General features: G+C 29.2%; 2 protein-coding genes across 10 annotated transcripts in view; both read right to left on the bottom strand.

Moving 5' to 3' along the window:
• The window catches only part of LOC138933703 (uncharacterized), a 46,368-nt gene extending 45,855 nt beyond the window's left edge, over positions 1 to 513 (bottom strand). For 4 of the 5 annotated variants that reach the window (XR_011447012.1, XR_011447011.1, XR_011447013.1 and 1 more), the window contains exon 1: positions 449 to 513. The gene's annotated coding sequence lies outside the window, so the exon portion shown is untranslated. Of the gene's footprint in view, positions 1 to 9; positions 90 to 448 lie in introns of those variants that run through there. The other variant, XM_070296659.1, reaches the window with a different exon arrangement.
• An 874-nt stretch (positions 514 to 1,387) lies between these two features.
• The window catches only part of LOC138933749 (inositol 1,4,5-trisphosphate receptor-like), a 39,542-nt gene continuing 24,265 nt past the window's right edge, over positions 1,388 to 16,664 (bottom strand). Inside the window, exons 18-47 of one of the 5 annotated variants that reach the window (XM_070296732.1) lie at positions 16,206 to 16,551; positions 15,975 to 16,140; positions 15,681 to 15,897; positions 15,047 to 15,588; positions 14,864 to 14,979; positions 14,593 to 14,728; positions 14,249 to 14,506; positions 12,963 to 13,040; positions 11,321 to 11,441; positions 11,086 to 11,228; positions 10,272 to 10,459; positions 10,078 to 10,189; positions 9,497 to 9,607; positions 7,434 to 7,551; positions 7,119 to 7,351; positions 6,916 to 7,054; positions 6,486 to 6,766; positions 5,896 to 6,405; positions 5,648 to 5,797; positions 5,338 to 5,530; positions 5,138 to 5,260; positions 4,882 to 5,054; positions 4,638 to 4,802; positions 4,378 to 4,558; positions 4,190 to 4,282; positions 3,936 to 4,093; positions 3,700 to 3,865; positions 3,422 to 3,582; positions 3,192 to 3,353; positions 1,388 to 3,076 (exon numbers count right to left, since the gene is read on the bottom strand). In XM_070296732.1, the coding sequence (XP_070152833.1) occupies positions 2,996 to 3,076; positions 3,192 to 3,353; positions 3,422 to 3,582; positions 3,700 to 3,865; positions 3,936 to 4,093; positions 4,190 to 4,282; positions 4,378 to 4,558; positions 4,638 to 4,802; positions 4,882 to 5,054; positions 5,138 to 5,260; positions 5,338 to 5,530; positions 5,648 to 5,797; positions 5,896 to 6,405; positions 6,486 to 6,766; positions 6,916 to 7,054; positions 7,119 to 7,351; positions 7,434 to 7,551; positions 9,497 to 9,607; positions 10,078 to 10,189; positions 10,272 to 10,459; positions 11,086 to 11,228; positions 11,321 to 11,441; positions 12,963 to 13,040; positions 14,249 to 14,506; positions 14,593 to 14,728; positions 14,864 to 14,979; positions 15,047 to 15,588; positions 15,681 to 15,897; positions 15,975 to 16,140; positions 16,206 to 16,551 (5,621 nt within the window). In that variant the 3' untranslated portion in view covers positions 1,388 to 2,995. The remainder of the gene's footprint in view (positions 3,077 to 3,191; positions 3,354 to 3,421; positions 3,583 to 3,699; positions 3,866 to 3,935; positions 4,094 to 4,189; positions 4,283 to 4,377; positions 4,559 to 4,637; positions 4,803 to 4,881; positions 5,055 to 5,137; positions 5,261 to 5,337; positions 5,531 to 5,647; positions 5,798 to 5,895; positions 6,406 to 6,485; positions 6,767 to 6,915; positions 7,055 to 7,118; positions 7,352 to 7,433; positions 7,552 to 9,496; positions 9,608 to 10,077; positions 10,190 to 10,271; positions 10,460 to 11,085; positions 11,229 to 11,320; positions 11,442 to 12,962; positions 13,041 to 14,248; positions 14,507 to 14,592; positions 14,729 to 14,863; positions 14,980 to 15,046; positions 15,589 to 15,680; positions 15,898 to 15,974; positions 16,141 to 16,205; positions 16,552 to 16,664) is intronic. The other 4 variants (XM_070296733.1, XM_070296735.1, XM_070296734.1 and 1 more) reach the window with 4 other exon arrangements.

The following is a 16,664-nucleotide window of genomic DNA, read 5'->3' as shown; positions in this document are numbered from 1 at the left end:
ATGACTTACTCATTAATTAAATGCATCGCGATTCACAATCGATCCATTCCGCGCTCGCAACGTTTCTTCGAACGACGTCAGCAGCTTTACTTGATATACGACGCGATACCTACTTCACGCGAATAAAATGCGCGAAATATTTACTCCGAAACTAAATCGTCGCCTTTTGATATACAAGTTACTTAATCGTACAAGTTAAATAATTACACGAAATGATATACAGTAATCATTCACTCAGAGAAATGATTCCGCAATACTTTTTACAATCGCGTCTCGAAAATTAATGCGTATACGAAGCGCGTCGCGTTGCTGCCTATCTGTTCTATTACGTCGCCAAACGCCGTATTTACATGCTACGCATCGAAATACGTCGCCAAACGCCGTATTTACATGCTACGCATCGAAATCGAAAAATATTAACATATTATTTCAATTATGATTTACTTACCAATTAAATACGTCGCGATTCAGAGTCGATCCGTCCCGCGCTCAACGTTTTGTTACCGACTCCGGAATGACGTTAGCAGCTTCACGTTGATTATGGCGGGAAAGTGACGCGGAAAAACGCGCGAAATTCGATACTCACGATCGCTCGCGATATTTTTAAAGATTAATTTTGCAATCGCGCAATCAACAAAAGTTTTAACAAATCATCGATGATCACACAAATGCCACATTTGTTTATCCTGCGATTAAATAATATATTTATCTTCATGTCATTTTATTTCGTTTCATGTAATACTAAAAACATTATGAGATATCACTCAGATTAATTACATCTACATATATAAATTAGAATAACGTATATAACAATAAAAAATAATTTAAAAGCTTTGGTTAATTGTTTATTACGCTAAGTTCTGATTGGACTCTAATCAAAAAATTATTTATAGTCCAATAAATTTCAATATAAATTAATAATACAATTAGTATTCAATTATTTTAGAGTACATAATTTATAAGAAAATTAATAATAAATGTTTTCATAAAAAATAATATAAATATAAATGTTAATCATTTTCGTGAATCGTTTTTCAGAGATAATTATTCTATAATATATATATTATAATATACGTAAAGATTAGATATGGAAAATTATGACACACTATTAATATAAGATGTATGACACATTATTAATATAAAAATATGCAATAAACAGCTTCATTAAGAAAAAACATAATTTATTCACACAGGTAAGTAAGAATGCATCTACATCCATAATGTAATTATGTATATTATATAATAAGATCGTACGCGCGCAAGATATTAGACGTAACAGATATTAGAAGAAATATATTTCAATAGATATTATTTGAATTCATTTAAAGATCCAACAGTATAATATCTGACATAAAATAAGAAAGATTTGAGAAGACTGTTATAAATACAATAGAAGATAAGAAAGATGCTTTATATAATCTAAACGACATCATTTCATCTCTAGATAATTTTAAAATCTAATAAAATATATACATTACGTTATTCTTTTTCCATATTACATTAGAAAGAAGTATAAAGTTATATATTTTATATATATGTATATATGTATATATGTAGACACAAAAATCTCAAAAATTATTTTAAAGACATGAATTAAATCTCTATAATAACATACAACGCAATGTTCAAGTGTCATGTACTTACATTGTAATATAACACAACTTGATTAAAATTTACGATATATAAACTATCATTTTATACATTAACAATAAATGATTGGATATCAACATTTTGAAACTCGTCCATTTATAGAATATCTAAAATTTCAAAAAATTTTTTCTATATGCGTATTGCGATATAGTCGATTGATCCCTATTAATTACCGTGTTTTCGTTAATTATATTAATAATATCGTGATATGCTCGCGATCACGATCATCTTCACGAACAATTGAACAAACGATCTCATCTGATTCGCGGGTACAAATTTTAATTTGCACATACATTTTCTGATCGTATTGCAAATTATCATTAATAATGTATAACACATACATTTCACAATATAAATTTCAATATTAGCTTTTACAGAATTGAAATTTTTGAGCGTATTATTGTTATTATAAAATTAAATATTCATAATTGCTAAGATATACAGTTTAGACAATTTCATATGTTATTTTATTTACATATATAAAGTAAGAAATAATCGATTATGTATAATTATAAATAATGTGATACCGACAATGAAAGAATTATTCCCAAACAAACAGATATACATAGTATATATATGTATATATATGCATATATATATATATACATACACGATATACATAAAAGTTAAATATATATAATACAGAAAGTTTGTACACACACACAATTTTACAAATCTATATATAAACATATTTTAATCATATATTTTGTTTAAAAAAAAATCTTTAATTTACAAAAAGAAAATTTCATAAACACAATCACAGCTTTAATAACACAAAACAGAAATACATATAAAATTTGTAATTGTTGTAAAATGCTGATACTAAAATTTTTATTTAATGTATCCATATATATGAATACATCTAAATTATAGTAGCGTAACTAAAATATAGTGGATTGATCACATAAAAAAAGAAGAATATTCTAAGATATTAGAATATTACCTTACGACATTTTATATAGTAATTGAAAGTTTTAAGTAATTTATATCTCTTTTACTACATTAATGGATACGTTTAATTCTTTTCTCTATTTGTGTAACAATATTTATACATTGGTAAACAAATTTACGGTACATAGAGATTCCTTGATGGCTAATCAATAAACCAGGTCGAAAGCCTATATGATGAAAAAGAGAATGATAATGTTTAATGCCCTAGGTGTATTTTACTTTCATTAAAATTAGGAACAAAACCGTAAAAATGCCTCGGGTTACCCACTCGATTTATTCTCGTGTCTTTAAATGCCTGTTAAGAACACATGAATATCTCTACATATATATTATCTTGGAGTATCAAACTGAGATTCGTCCGAAATAAGACGGAAATTACAAATACACCTTAAGTTTACGTGGGTACATTATGTAAGACTGCAGAAGCAGAATTCAGAAGCCCCAATCGCTGCTTTTGCTTTCGTTGCTCTGTCATCTTTCAAAATAAATAAAAGTATATGATTTGTATATTTAAATATTGCTTGAATATTTTTGCTGACTTAACAGTTAGCTTTGAAGTAAAGTTTAAATAATATTCTCAATTGGCGTACCTGATCACGAAGCTCCATGAGTTGATGCGACAAACATTTAACTAATTGCTGCGTGGATTCTAATTGCGACTGTAAACTTCTTAATTCCACTTGCTCACCTTCACCTTCATCCGCCGCCAATGACTTAGCCCGCAATCTCGGGAACCATTCCAGATTTCGATCCTGTGAAAGTACATAGAGCTTAAAGACATAAGCATCGCCCAAATTTTTCAAGCTCCATGAACTATTACCTTAACCATGGCATAAACATATGATTCCGGGCCTGTGAATTCTGTTGGGTCTTTCACCTTTACTAAAACAATGAAATAGAGATAATGCCACATGTTATGCTCATGCTTTATGTGTTCTTCAAAGGAAACTGTTTTGTTATCAAAAGCTGATCTATTCAAACCTGTAAAAAAAAAGGAATATTTAAATATATAAAATTATAAAATATATCCTACAGTATGTAAAAAGATAAAAGTATAGAGAAAATGTAAAACAAACAATATATGAAATAAATACTTGCCACAAATGAAACAAGTATTTTTTAAAATCAATTCCTTCTGCTGTTTCTCTGATCTAAGATCAGCAAATGTATCAATGATCACACCAAAGATGAGATTCAAAACGATAATTATTACAATGAAGAAGAATAGCAAGTCGTACACAACTCTTGCAACAAACAAAGGTTCCTGAAAGGTAACAAAGTTTTTGTGTATAAAATAACTTATTTTACGGTTTTTCTGATATTCCTGTACTTACAATGCTGGATGGTGCGCGTAGAACATCTCCAATTCCACCACCGTTCCTTAACCCTTGATTTAACGTGGTAACGATACACATAACAAGTGAATCACAAGATCGTTCCTTCAACTCTCCACCAACGCTAATCATCTCAGCTTTATTTTCTTTTTCATTTGCTAAATTGTTTAAAAAATTTATTTTATGATAAATATTATTTTTATATTCAAGTAAAAAATTATATTATTCAAATTACATCATTACAATATATCTACCTTCGCGATCATATCGTGATATAGTTTCTGTTGCTTCACATTTTTCCTTGTCACCAATGCTACAAGTATCTACAACTTCCTGCTCAATGGAAGCTATAAATAAAATAAATTTTTAAAATATTTATAAAATTAAAAATATTTATATAAATTGTATGATAAAATGTATAATACCAAAGGTTTAAACTCACATATAACTTCCTCATCCACAGGAACGAGAAAATCGTCTCTAAAGAACATAAAACCAATGATGGAAAACATATAAACTAAAATCAAGGCTAACACAGCAGTGAGTATGATAGATCTTCCATTTCGAGTTACAGATTTTATTACATTGAGCAAAGTCTCCTCGCGGTAAACCACATCAAAGAGCTAAAATAAATGACAATGTTATAATTTTGTACATATTTGTAAAAAGAGAGTAAAAAATAATTCATTCTGCGTCACTTACTAAAACTGAATAGAAAAACGGATGCATAAAAATCCCCAGAACACAGAATATTAAATACAATATGTGATATAAAAGTTCGATATTGGTTATTATTTGCTCTATACTTCTAGTCAGAGTACCCTGATTACCTATAATACTTATAAGATGTACAACTTTAAATGTAATCTGCAATACAAATGTAATACATATTTTAAATCGCATATATATTACAATCATATACATATATAAGTTTTATATTTTTTACCGTAACAAAACCGAGCAACCACAATGTTGGTTCTGGACCTACAGAGAAAATCAATCGCAATATCGTTGATGCGACTAATGTACGTATACCAGATTCCCTTGGCAAGGTAATAACGATAGCAGCAGATGCAAGCATAACTGTCCAAATTAAAGCTGACAAATGATAACTGAGTTCTACAAATAGAGAATAAAAGAGTATCATGTATTATATATCAAGACAGTTTAACAAATTCAACTCTTGTTAATTAAAAACTCACTAGGCACAGAATCCACAAACGGATAGAAAAAGGCTACGATAAGATTTATAAGAACGGCACAATTGAATAAAATGTTACTCCATAATGACATATAACTGCTCATCCAGAATAACATTGATTGCCCTATAAATTAAAATTTATTTGTTATTAGAAAAATTTCATTACTATCCTATTTTAATTTATTTAATCAATAAACATGCCTCTAAGCTTTTTTTGCCATTTCATCTCATTAAACATGTCTTCTGTCCTTTCGAAGAAATCGGAAACTTTCGACCCTTGGTCATCTCGTTCCGTAGTGTTAAATACTCTTATTTTTGTATCGACAGTTATAAGTTCGCAGATCTCCGGAATAGGAAAAACAATTTGTTCGAGTGTTCTGTCGTGTCTCACAATCTGAAACGTAAAAATATTTTATTAATAAAATATATATTATATAATGGTCCTCTCTCTCTCTCTCTTTCTTTTAAAAAAATAAACTATTTTTATATTTGTACGCAAAAACTACATCACCTCTATTTGAGCTGTATGAGATGCATAATACTGCAACGCTTTATTAATTTTTGGATCTGCATTGTTCTGTTCCGATGGTTTCAATATTGCTGCCAGTTCCTTATTGTGTTGCGCTAATTGATGACACAAGATGTAAATATTATGCCCAACCTAGAAAAAAAAATATATGTACAATTAAAATATATAAATTAAGTTTATTAAAATAATTATAAAAAATCAATAAAGTATTCCTGATATATTTTCCTTACTTCTTTGGGCGACACTCCTTCCTCTCCGTTTGTCGAGGAGTCATCAATGTCGCCAACATCATCCAGCGATTCCTGGTGAAAAGCCTTACATGCCACATCTACAAGTTGTTTTGGATTCATATTGTACATGATTCTTTCGGCGTTCTCGCTATCACCTCTGCTCTCCATAATCGCCAACAATAATTTACTAGCATTATTCTTTAATTCCAATACCAGATCCATTCTGGTCTTTTCTAGAGGATTGATATCGTTCAGTATTAATGCCGTTATAATATCTAAACCGTTGGATTCATGTGTGGCGATGCAGTTTTGATTATCGTGGCATGGTCCCTGACAGTATTCCGTCAACGTTTCTAAAGTTTGATTAATCAGCGCTACATTGTATTCGTTGATGTACAGCCCAAGGAGACCCAATCCACCGGTAGTAGAGCCGCAGATGCAATCCAAAAACATGAGCGTCTCAGATACCAGATTGAAATTTGTTTTATTATTTTGATTCCGTAGGAAATTCTATATGTAAGAATAATGAAAATGACTTATTAAAATCAGAATGTATCGAAAAACTACGAATTCTGGATAAACAGTAGCACCTGTAATTCTCTGTTGTGATTCTCGCAAAGTAGTTGCAAGAAACGCAGAATCGGTTGCATCACTAAAACTTTAGGACTCAATTGACCCTCGTCGGTATCAGATGCACTACTGCTTTTGTTCCTATCCAATTTTTCACATATATCCTCTAACGTATTGTTCGCCGCGTCTTCGCCAGGCGCAAGACCGTTTTGCATGTTCGCGTATGCCTGTGCATTGGACACTGCAACCTGATTTAATTCCTCGTGAAGCTCGTCAGTTATTACCATTCCATTGGGTTTCCCTATATATAAAAATTTATCTAATATATCTATTACGTATGATTAATTCATATACTTATACATATACACTTAAGTTAACACATATATGAAATATAAATTAAATAGGACATAATAACTCAATGTAGTAACAGTAATTTATTTTATCTTATACCTGATCCATGTTTTCGCGATATCTTGTCTACCTCTTTGCCCTCTTTATCCTCATGTGCTTTAGCCGCCATATCAGATGTATTTACTGTCACAGTAGATTTAATCTCTTGCTGAGAATCTTTCATTTTATCGTAAAATACCTATACAAAAAATAATATCATAGAGTGTTACTGTATATATTGTATAAACAGTATGAAAAATTACCTTGAAAAACGATTGGCTCAAATCGCCTCCCATAAGTTTATTAAACATACTCTTTTGTATAATAGGATTTCCACCCTCCAATAATGCGATACCCAATTCCACAGCTTCCACAAATATGCTCGGAGAATGTACACTCTTAATCACCAATTCTACTACCAAATCTGAAGCACCTTCGCGATCGAGATGGGTTTGCACTTCGTGTAATGTTCTACCGGCTCGGCTTAATATCTTCGCTGTAAATAGCAATCCATTCTTCTCTTTTACAAGATATTCAAAAAATAATAAAATCTACCGATAATATCTTACGACATTTACCTCCTGGACCATGGGTAATGGTCGTACAACGGGATACTCCAATATCAACATTTTCCGGTTTCTGTATAAAACCTTTACCGAAGTAACGCATCAGAAGATTATTCCTCAATACGTCTCCCTGTGAAAAAAAGATTTACTTTATGTCAGCATTCTACTACATGTTCAAAATCAGAATGATGTACCAATACATAATGCACAACATTAATAAAAAAAAAAGGTCTAGTACACGATATTCTCTTTGTGTATTTATACACAAACATATTCTATCATAAATATAAAGTATGTATAAATTTAAATCGTATATTTACATAGTCGGTGCTTTTTATGTGCTCAAAAATGTAAAAAATACTTGTGCAATTTAGGATGCGTGTAGAAGATTTCATTATATTATTCATACAAAATTTATAAAGCCCGAGACCGAAACGAAATATATGATAATTAAAGTGCAACATGTGAGAAAAGATAAAAATGAAGTTAATGTGTATTGCAAACAACATTCACATATATATTTATTCATTAACAATTGATGAAGACCATAAAAAATTGGAGATTTCAATAAAAGTTTAATTTATGTGAGATATAGATAATAATTTATATATGTGTAAGATATTTATATAGGTGTAGGAGATTATATTCATATATAAAGGAATCCTCTCAGGTAAAGCACCCAAAGGATAGCAGCACACATATTTTGGATATTATACATACGATTATATTTGATATATTAATAAATGTCAATATACTTTTATTTAAAGTATGTTCAATGTATATCAATTAAATATAAACTATCTAACATTCATGTTATTGGAGGCTAAGGAGAAACTAAGGAAAACAAAATTCACATAAAATTGCACATTTATATATGATTCCGATCTAGGGTAATTAAAAGTAAAATATGCGAAATCTATATATATATAAGTAGAATAAAAATAATTGCATTATTATAGAATCAATGTGTAATTAAGATGTTAAAATCTATTATATTGTATTGGTACATCTTACTATATAATTTATATACAATACATTTAAATCTATCTCTATATATGTATAAAAGCTTTTTATTATATTTTTATTGTTGTATAATAATATTAAGAGATACATATATTCTTTGTTAAACAAAATAAAAATAATATTTTCAAAGATGTAGATCGTAAAAATCTTCGATACACGGTAAATTTATGATAAAAAATAGTATATATGTATAGCGAATCTTGTATAAAAACAAAAACACAAACGGTACTATAGTCTTAAATTGTTGATATATTTTTTAGTTAATTATTTGTTATTCTATACCGTGAATCAAAATTACTTTTACATATAAGATCAGACAATTTTTATAAACATATATTGAGTATTATATATTAATATGTACATATATTATTTTTTCAAAATAAAGTTTTATATATATATATATATATATATATATATACACACACACACACACACACACACACACACACACACACACATACATATAAAGATATCTTATATTTAATGCAAAGTATCGTCAAACGAGATGAAAAATGATAGTAAAAAATGGATATATATTATAAGAAACGGAGATAAATAAACGTGCATAAATTAAGCAACATGCATGAAAGATCTACACAACGTACATTATGTCCTCTACTTTACGGAATTTTATCACACCATTTACGACGATATGTGTATATATAACATATAATGGACGATTACTTAGTCAACAACTTAATCATACAATTAATCAATTACAATTAGCAACATATGTTTATCATTTTGTTATCTCTATAAAATGAAAGATAAATTATGAGATTTGTTATGATTTGCAGATTAGAGAGAAGTGTTTGAAATGAGTAAATTAGATTTTTCTTTTTTTTCTGGTGAGCTATCCTGGATGTTTTTTTTTATTTTTGAAAATGCACGTAATATGTCGTAGTGGTGTTAGAAGTATTCTTTATCCGCGCGTCCTAAATTACATCACGCGATATCATCAATCTTTCTTTTCAGCGTAATATTTTCAGGATAAAATAATTTCGTTTCATATACGTTGTGCCCACTTTTTTTCTATCTACTTTAATTTTTACCGGCTCTTGCTGAGTCATTTGTCGATCATTCTCAGACTGATCATTGGAACCTGTTCCAACTTGTGACTCGCTCTTCTTTTCAGATTCCTTCTCTCCCGAGATACCTTCGTTCTTCGTTCGCAGCATGAAAACATCTTTACCTACAGATCTATTCTACCAGATCTACTCACCCGCTGCTAAGACTTTGTGTGGCGTATATTGAGAAATCTTATTAACTTTTACATTATTCTTTCGTAATTATGCAATAAGCCAAATAAATATTTAATCGCGTATTTAATCATCTAATGTGCTTATGAGCGCTCAGACATTCAGCTTCGTTGCGAAAAGACGCATCGTAAGTTCACGCCAAGTATTATTTAGTACAAAGTAGAAAGTTTTCCAACTTTACATGTACTTGAATCATCTCTTCGGAATACAGTAATGCGCTTATATCCCGAAATATTCTTATATTATTTAGGCAACTGCCTTAAATCTATCTGTATACAGAGCTGAATGCCCTTTTTCGCGATGCTGTGTTATCTTCCTTAGTATGATAAATGATTCATATAACTACATGCAAGACACAATTATGTAACGCTCACCTTTTCTCCGTACTCAGGATCGATAGCCATCATTTCCCGAAGCGTTCTTAAAACTTTGACGCATAATTTCTCTTCCGTTTCTTCTAATAGCTTTTCAGTATGCTTAATTAATCTGCAAAACAAAGATGCGTAAATATATTTATGTATGATAATATCTAATGATGTTAAATTATTACTGTAATTAAAAATTTTACCTTTTAATAAAGCCACCATTTTCGCATCTCTTTCTGGCATCAGTTGCAGCAGGAAACAATAATTCAGGTCGATAAAGAATATCCACTAATAAGGATAATTCGGATTGTACTAACGGTTTTAATTGTTCCTCTAATAGACATACTATGTCCTGCAGACCTTCAATAATACTTCGATCTAAACGCATAATCTAGACAAAAATTTATGTGGTATTAGTAAATTAGACTATTCCTTTAAATAATTAAGTGTCTTGCATATGCAGTTTTTGTACAATCTATACTACAGAATAAATTGAATTACGATTCGAAAATTTAAATAACAATCTCACAATACAAAATGTCTATATATTTCATGACATATCTAATATTCAATACTATATTATACAATACATTAAAATATTTGCTTTTCTATTTATAATTATTGATTAAATATTGAATGAATTATTTTGTTTTATAATTTTAGAAGTAAATATATTGTAATTATATATTTTGTATATACGTGTATGTATAACTATAAAACAGTAATTAAATAATACTTTCAGTAAAATATATGAAGCCTATGCGTAATATAAATCTCTAATATATATACAATATATATACTAATATTAGCAATCACACACTACATAGCATCTCTAACTAACAAAATGCTATCTTCCATAAGTGACCTTTACCTCATTGTCAGAGCCTTCCATACAAAGTAAGTCACTCTATGCATTTAAGTAAATTGATTACACAATTGCTCTTTCACGAAATGTAAACGGTATGTTAAATTATTCTAATCTATTCCTATTCTAATGAACACTAAATTACAAATTACCTGACTTTGACTACGCTCGATTTTTGGTTGTTTAGTAGCTTGTAGCCATTTACTGGTCTGTCTGCTGAGCATAGCTGCTTTGTTAAACATAGAAGCTACTTGACTTTCTAGATCAGTTGGTATAGCAATGCCTCTTCCTTTAGCTAAAATTAAGAGACAATTTGACATTATCCAAATAAAAATAAACACTATTCCCAAAGAATATTATTTTAAAAATTCAAGAGATACTACTCACCTACATCCGATAATGTTCGTATACAATTCTCAACATTAAATCTTTGTCCAGCGTTTAACCATGCGCATTGTGATACTTTAAAAGCTGCATGAAGCAACTGAACAAATATAGGTTGCCTTGTCTGTTCCATGAAAAGTAAATGCAGAAATTTATTAAAGTGGTCCATTTTATAATAGCGAATTAAAAAAGAACTATATTATTGGGCTATTTATAAAAGTTTTTCCTTAAGTACATTAAATTATATTTAAATTATATACAGAAACGCGAGCGATAGCATATCGAATTATGATATTAAATAATATTCTTTATATAAAACAACTATGTTATATTTTACATTTTTCAATTGTTATATCTTATTATGTTATAATTATTTTCATATCTAGCAAATTTAAATTGCTATCATTATATATTTTATTTTCTTAATTATTTCTTATTTGTATTTAACAATTGTTACTATATTATATCCTTAAATTAAAAACGTCGTCTTGCATTAAGAATAACACACTCACTGCCAAACAATTTGAATAGAAAGACATTATATACATGCCATATATAAATCGCAAACTTTTATAAGTTAGAAGAATTTAGAAAACATATAGATAGAACAAAAAAATATTTTAAGAATAACGTGAGTATATATAATAATCATTTAACACCAAAAAATGTAGTTAACAAAAATGGTTGCATTCAATAATGACAATGAATGTGTTAATTAAGCAGTGGTATCAACGCAGAGTACTCATATAAAGAAGAAAATGCAGTTTGTATTTACAACATCAGTCACTTTGTGCTGCTAAAGCATTTCTATGGTAGCCAACATAGTAAATATATAATATATGAATAAATTAATATTTTTATATTCTTTCCTCCCTTGAAAACAAATCCTTATCATGTACAATTGGATGTAAGTCACTTTCTCGATTCCAAAAAATATTATATTGCAGAAACATATATATCATTATATTATATTATATATACTCAAAATTAGCTAGTGAATGCACTTGAAAATTATTTTTCATGTTTCAAATCAATTTTCATTCATTCTCAATTTTTATTTAAAAAAAAAGGTACATAATGTCCTCAAACATATATATATATATATATATATATATATATATATATATATATATATATATATATATATATATATATATATTGAACACTATATAAAATACTTGTTAGATATGCTTAAATGCCTCCAAAAAGATGTTGAATATATAAGAAAAACGGCAAAATCTTAGAAATCTTTGCTTTCCTATAAAATGGTGTTTTTCGATCTTTACGTGTTTTTTTCTTGGAAACTACCATTCCGATTGTTATCATTTCTTAAATTTATTCAAAAATAGATAAACTATAATTTTAGACCGTTTGGTTTAAAAAAAAAATGGTAATTTTATCATCAATTATGAACATGATGAAATTATCAAAGTTGGTGACTAAGAACTAATTTTATTTAAATTATAATTATAATTCAGAAAAAATCAAAGTGTAATCAAACATAAAAAAAGGGGAAAAAATTTATTCGAACATATTAACTCAATCTTAAGAAAAAAGAAATATAAAGATAAATAGGTGATTTTGCCATATGATCTCCCAAGAACTCTCGCCCCCTTAAGAGAAAGACCTAGCATTCAATACTCACATAGCCAGAAAGATTATTATCTGTATTCCGATCGCACTCCTTGATGTTCCAATATAGTCTAGCCTCGTGCAGATGTTTCTATTAGTAAACCAACCCACCACCATATAGACCGATAGCACCCATAGACCCAATAAACCAATGTTGTTGAATCAAAGAAGATCAGGTGTTGCATGCCAAAAACACACAGAACATGCCACTGATGCAATTAGCAATGACCAAGCACACATAATACACAATATACGATTATTAATAATTGATATTAATTGTACTTTCTGGCTTATTGCGCTCTGTCTCTCTCTTTCTCTCTCTATATATATGTATGTATATGTGTAATATGTACTTAGTTAATAAATGAGCTTAATTTAATATGTTTACATGCAAAGCAAGAGATTATTAAATAAAACAATATCAATTGTATTTTGCATATATATTTAATTAGAATATATATATATTTGTTGTCTTATAATTGTTTTGTGCCATCTTTAATATTCTCTTTAAATAAGAAAAAACATAAAAATCATATATAACTGTCTTTATAAGAGTATTTTATTTTATATTCTATCTAATGCTTTATTGTGTTGATTTAATCCTTACGTTATTCATACATTAATATAGAAATATAAATTTTTATATTGTATTATATAAGATCTCCAATATGTTTTGTCTTTTATTTAGCATTAATTTTGCTGATTTTCAGTTTTGTAATAAATAAATATTAAAACTTTAAAATAAATAAAGATTTTTTAACAGTTATATTTTTATATCTTAATAATCATAATAAAAAAATGGCAAATAATAGTACTCTTTAAATATGTATAATGTTGACAGAATATATTAACTGCATGCAGATATCTCTTACATACATGTTTTTCTTGTATGAAAGATCGTTAATGTCTTCTATGAAAGATAATTAATCCATTTCTTTTTATAAATTAAACTTGTGCAAAAAGATTTCCACCGAGGAATTTTAAGTGCGAAAACAACACCACATATACCCCATTAATCAATATTAATTTTGAACGGTTAACAAAGCGTGAATCCCAAATTTTTCTCAATATGAATAAATTTGTATTCAATTTGAGGGATGTTAAACAATATCTTATATTAAATATTATCTCATCAAAAATAATATATATATATATATTTGTCGAAAAAAATAGATATATCGACAAGATATATAACATGTAGATTAATTAATTAGAAAAAGAAAACATAACTATATGTCTATGTGTATATATACACCATAGAAATTTCTTTTTTCATAATGCAACAAATAAAGACATTACCTGTACAGTGGTGCTTTGATCAGAAAATGGACTGCTGAAAAATGTGGATATAATATTCATTAGACAACTCGTCACATAAGTTTCTAAGACTGTATCCGCATGTTGTCGATCATGGGTAGATGTGGCAATTAAACCCATATCAACAATAAAAGATTTTTCAAATAAGGACCACATATGATTTGAGTTGTAAATTTCCTTCATTTCAACTTCTGTGTCAATATAACAGTGATTGAGAAAATTGATATATGCCTCCTTCACCTAGTTATAAATATTACAAAATATATCAATGTAATGTTCTGTATTTTAATGAAATAGAGATGTTTAAAATTCGATAGAAGCTTTACCTCCGGTATACAGTCTGGATGTGACACCACAGCAACGATGTCGTCTAAAGGCAAAAGACTGTGACATTTAATTTCAGTATTGACATTCTTGCCCATTGTGCAGCAAGCTAAAAGTTTTACTAATTCTACATGATACCTAAAATATAATATTTTCTGTATATTCAACTTCAAAAATTCTTATCAGACATTTAAATAATTAATGGAAAATAATATCATACGATATATATGATATATCTATCTCCTGTTATAGAAACATGTCAAAGAAACTTACTGAAGCGGGCTACTCTCATCCATTCGATGTCTTTCAGATCGCATCATTTCCACAAAATGATTAAAGGAAGCTCTATCATTGTAAAAGATTAAGACATCTTCTCCCGCTTGAATTAACTAAAATAAAAATAAAAGTAAATAGAAGAATATTCCACAAAAGTTACATGTATATAGCACATCTCACCTCCTGCATCACCATCTCTTGACATTTTCGGATAAACTGATTCTCAGCTTTCACTATAGTTTGCAAAAATTTTAAATATTGCACATGTTTTCCATGCGTTTCTATGCAATGTACAAAATGCTGTATGACCTTTGGATTGACTTCATTGCAGAGAATAGAATTATCTTGGAAGATGCTGCATACTGTTTGCGCTTCTCTTATGCCGGGATTCAAGAACAGATCCAATTGTTTATGTAAAAGAACCTGATTTTGTTGATTCGATAAGCAAAAATTTTGCAGAAAATCATGCGCCAAACGCATTAACTCATTCATTCTGATATCTTCCTTGGTGTCGAACGGAACTTGCAAAAGATCCAAAACGACGGTGTGTACCCCGACATTGCGTAGAAGTCTCTGTTCATGTTTGCGTGCCTTCACTTGACCGCCCGGCAAAGTTTGAATACACAGTTTATTCATTCTTATTAAAATCTGCTGAATCTTTTTGTATTCTTCAGCTTGATCGGCGTGTAACGATGGACCAATATCCAAATCAATAGCAGAGCCTTTAAAAGAGATAATTAATTGTATTTGCTTTATCTCGTTTAAAAAGTATTAATATAAAATGATAATTGAAATGTATGTAATATATATAAACCTTGTTTATCCGATAGGGATAATAGAGGTGGTTTACGAGGAGTTATGCCTTCATCCTCCTCTTCTTTACTTTTCTTCTTCTTATTTCCATGTTCCTCCGTCGCCTTGGATTTATATACCCAAAGCTCAGATTTTTCAACAGACTGGCGTAAAACATCCAAGTCTGCTTTGATCTGTTTGTAAGATTCTACATCGCTATCCGATACCAAGAGTTGCACCTATTAAGCACAAACATTAATATCAGTAAAATCTTCCTCTCTACAATATGTTTTAGCATACTAGAAAGGAGTCCTACCTGTTTAAATGCTTGTAAAACTTCTTGTCTTTGGCTAAAGTGCCTAAACAATAAATGTAAGGATCCAGAAACTAACGGAGGATAATCGTGCATTGCTAGATGCAGCAAAACGCGTAAAAATGTTCTGCCTCCTTGACCATCTAAATCTAGTGGTGCACATTCTTCACTAAAAAAATACAATTTCTCTAAAAAATAGCTTTCTCTCATATATCACATTCAAAAATATGTTACCTGCTTCCAAATATTCCTTCCGCATGTGTGCCAATTGCTTCTAAATCAATAGTCTTCTGTCCTAAAATCACATCTCCAGTCTTCTCGGAAGCAGATGCCGTTTCATCAAATTCCTGTTTAAATATACTCAAGAGACAAGAGATTCTATAATCCAATCGAACATCCAGAATAAACTGTAAAATCTCGATTATCTTAAGTTTTGTGTCCATCACCAAAGGATATTCCTTCTTCATTAGTGGCTTTGGTCTTGGAGAAGAACTGGGCAGCACTTGACCGGCTGGTCCTAATGTTAAATTTGTCATCACAGCACCCATGTCGCCAATGCATCTAAGAATACCTCCTTCAGCTATTTAAACATACCATAAGAAACAAAACAATTCGTATTAAAAATCCATAAATAAATGAAAAAAAATAGCTCATCATATATATGGTATTATGTATTTACATATATCATGGTTA

This window comes from Polyergus mexicanus, unplaced genomic scaffold (genome assembly GCF_030449975.1).
Source record: "Polyergus mexicanus isolate NDT 795.1 unplaced genomic scaffold, iyPolMexi1.0 SCAF_5, whole genome shotgun sequence".
NCBI lineage: Eukaryota > Metazoa > Arthropoda > Insecta > Hymenoptera > Formicidae > Polyergus > Polyergus mexicanus.
This window is presented reverse-complemented; position numbering and strand designations above follow the sequence as displayed.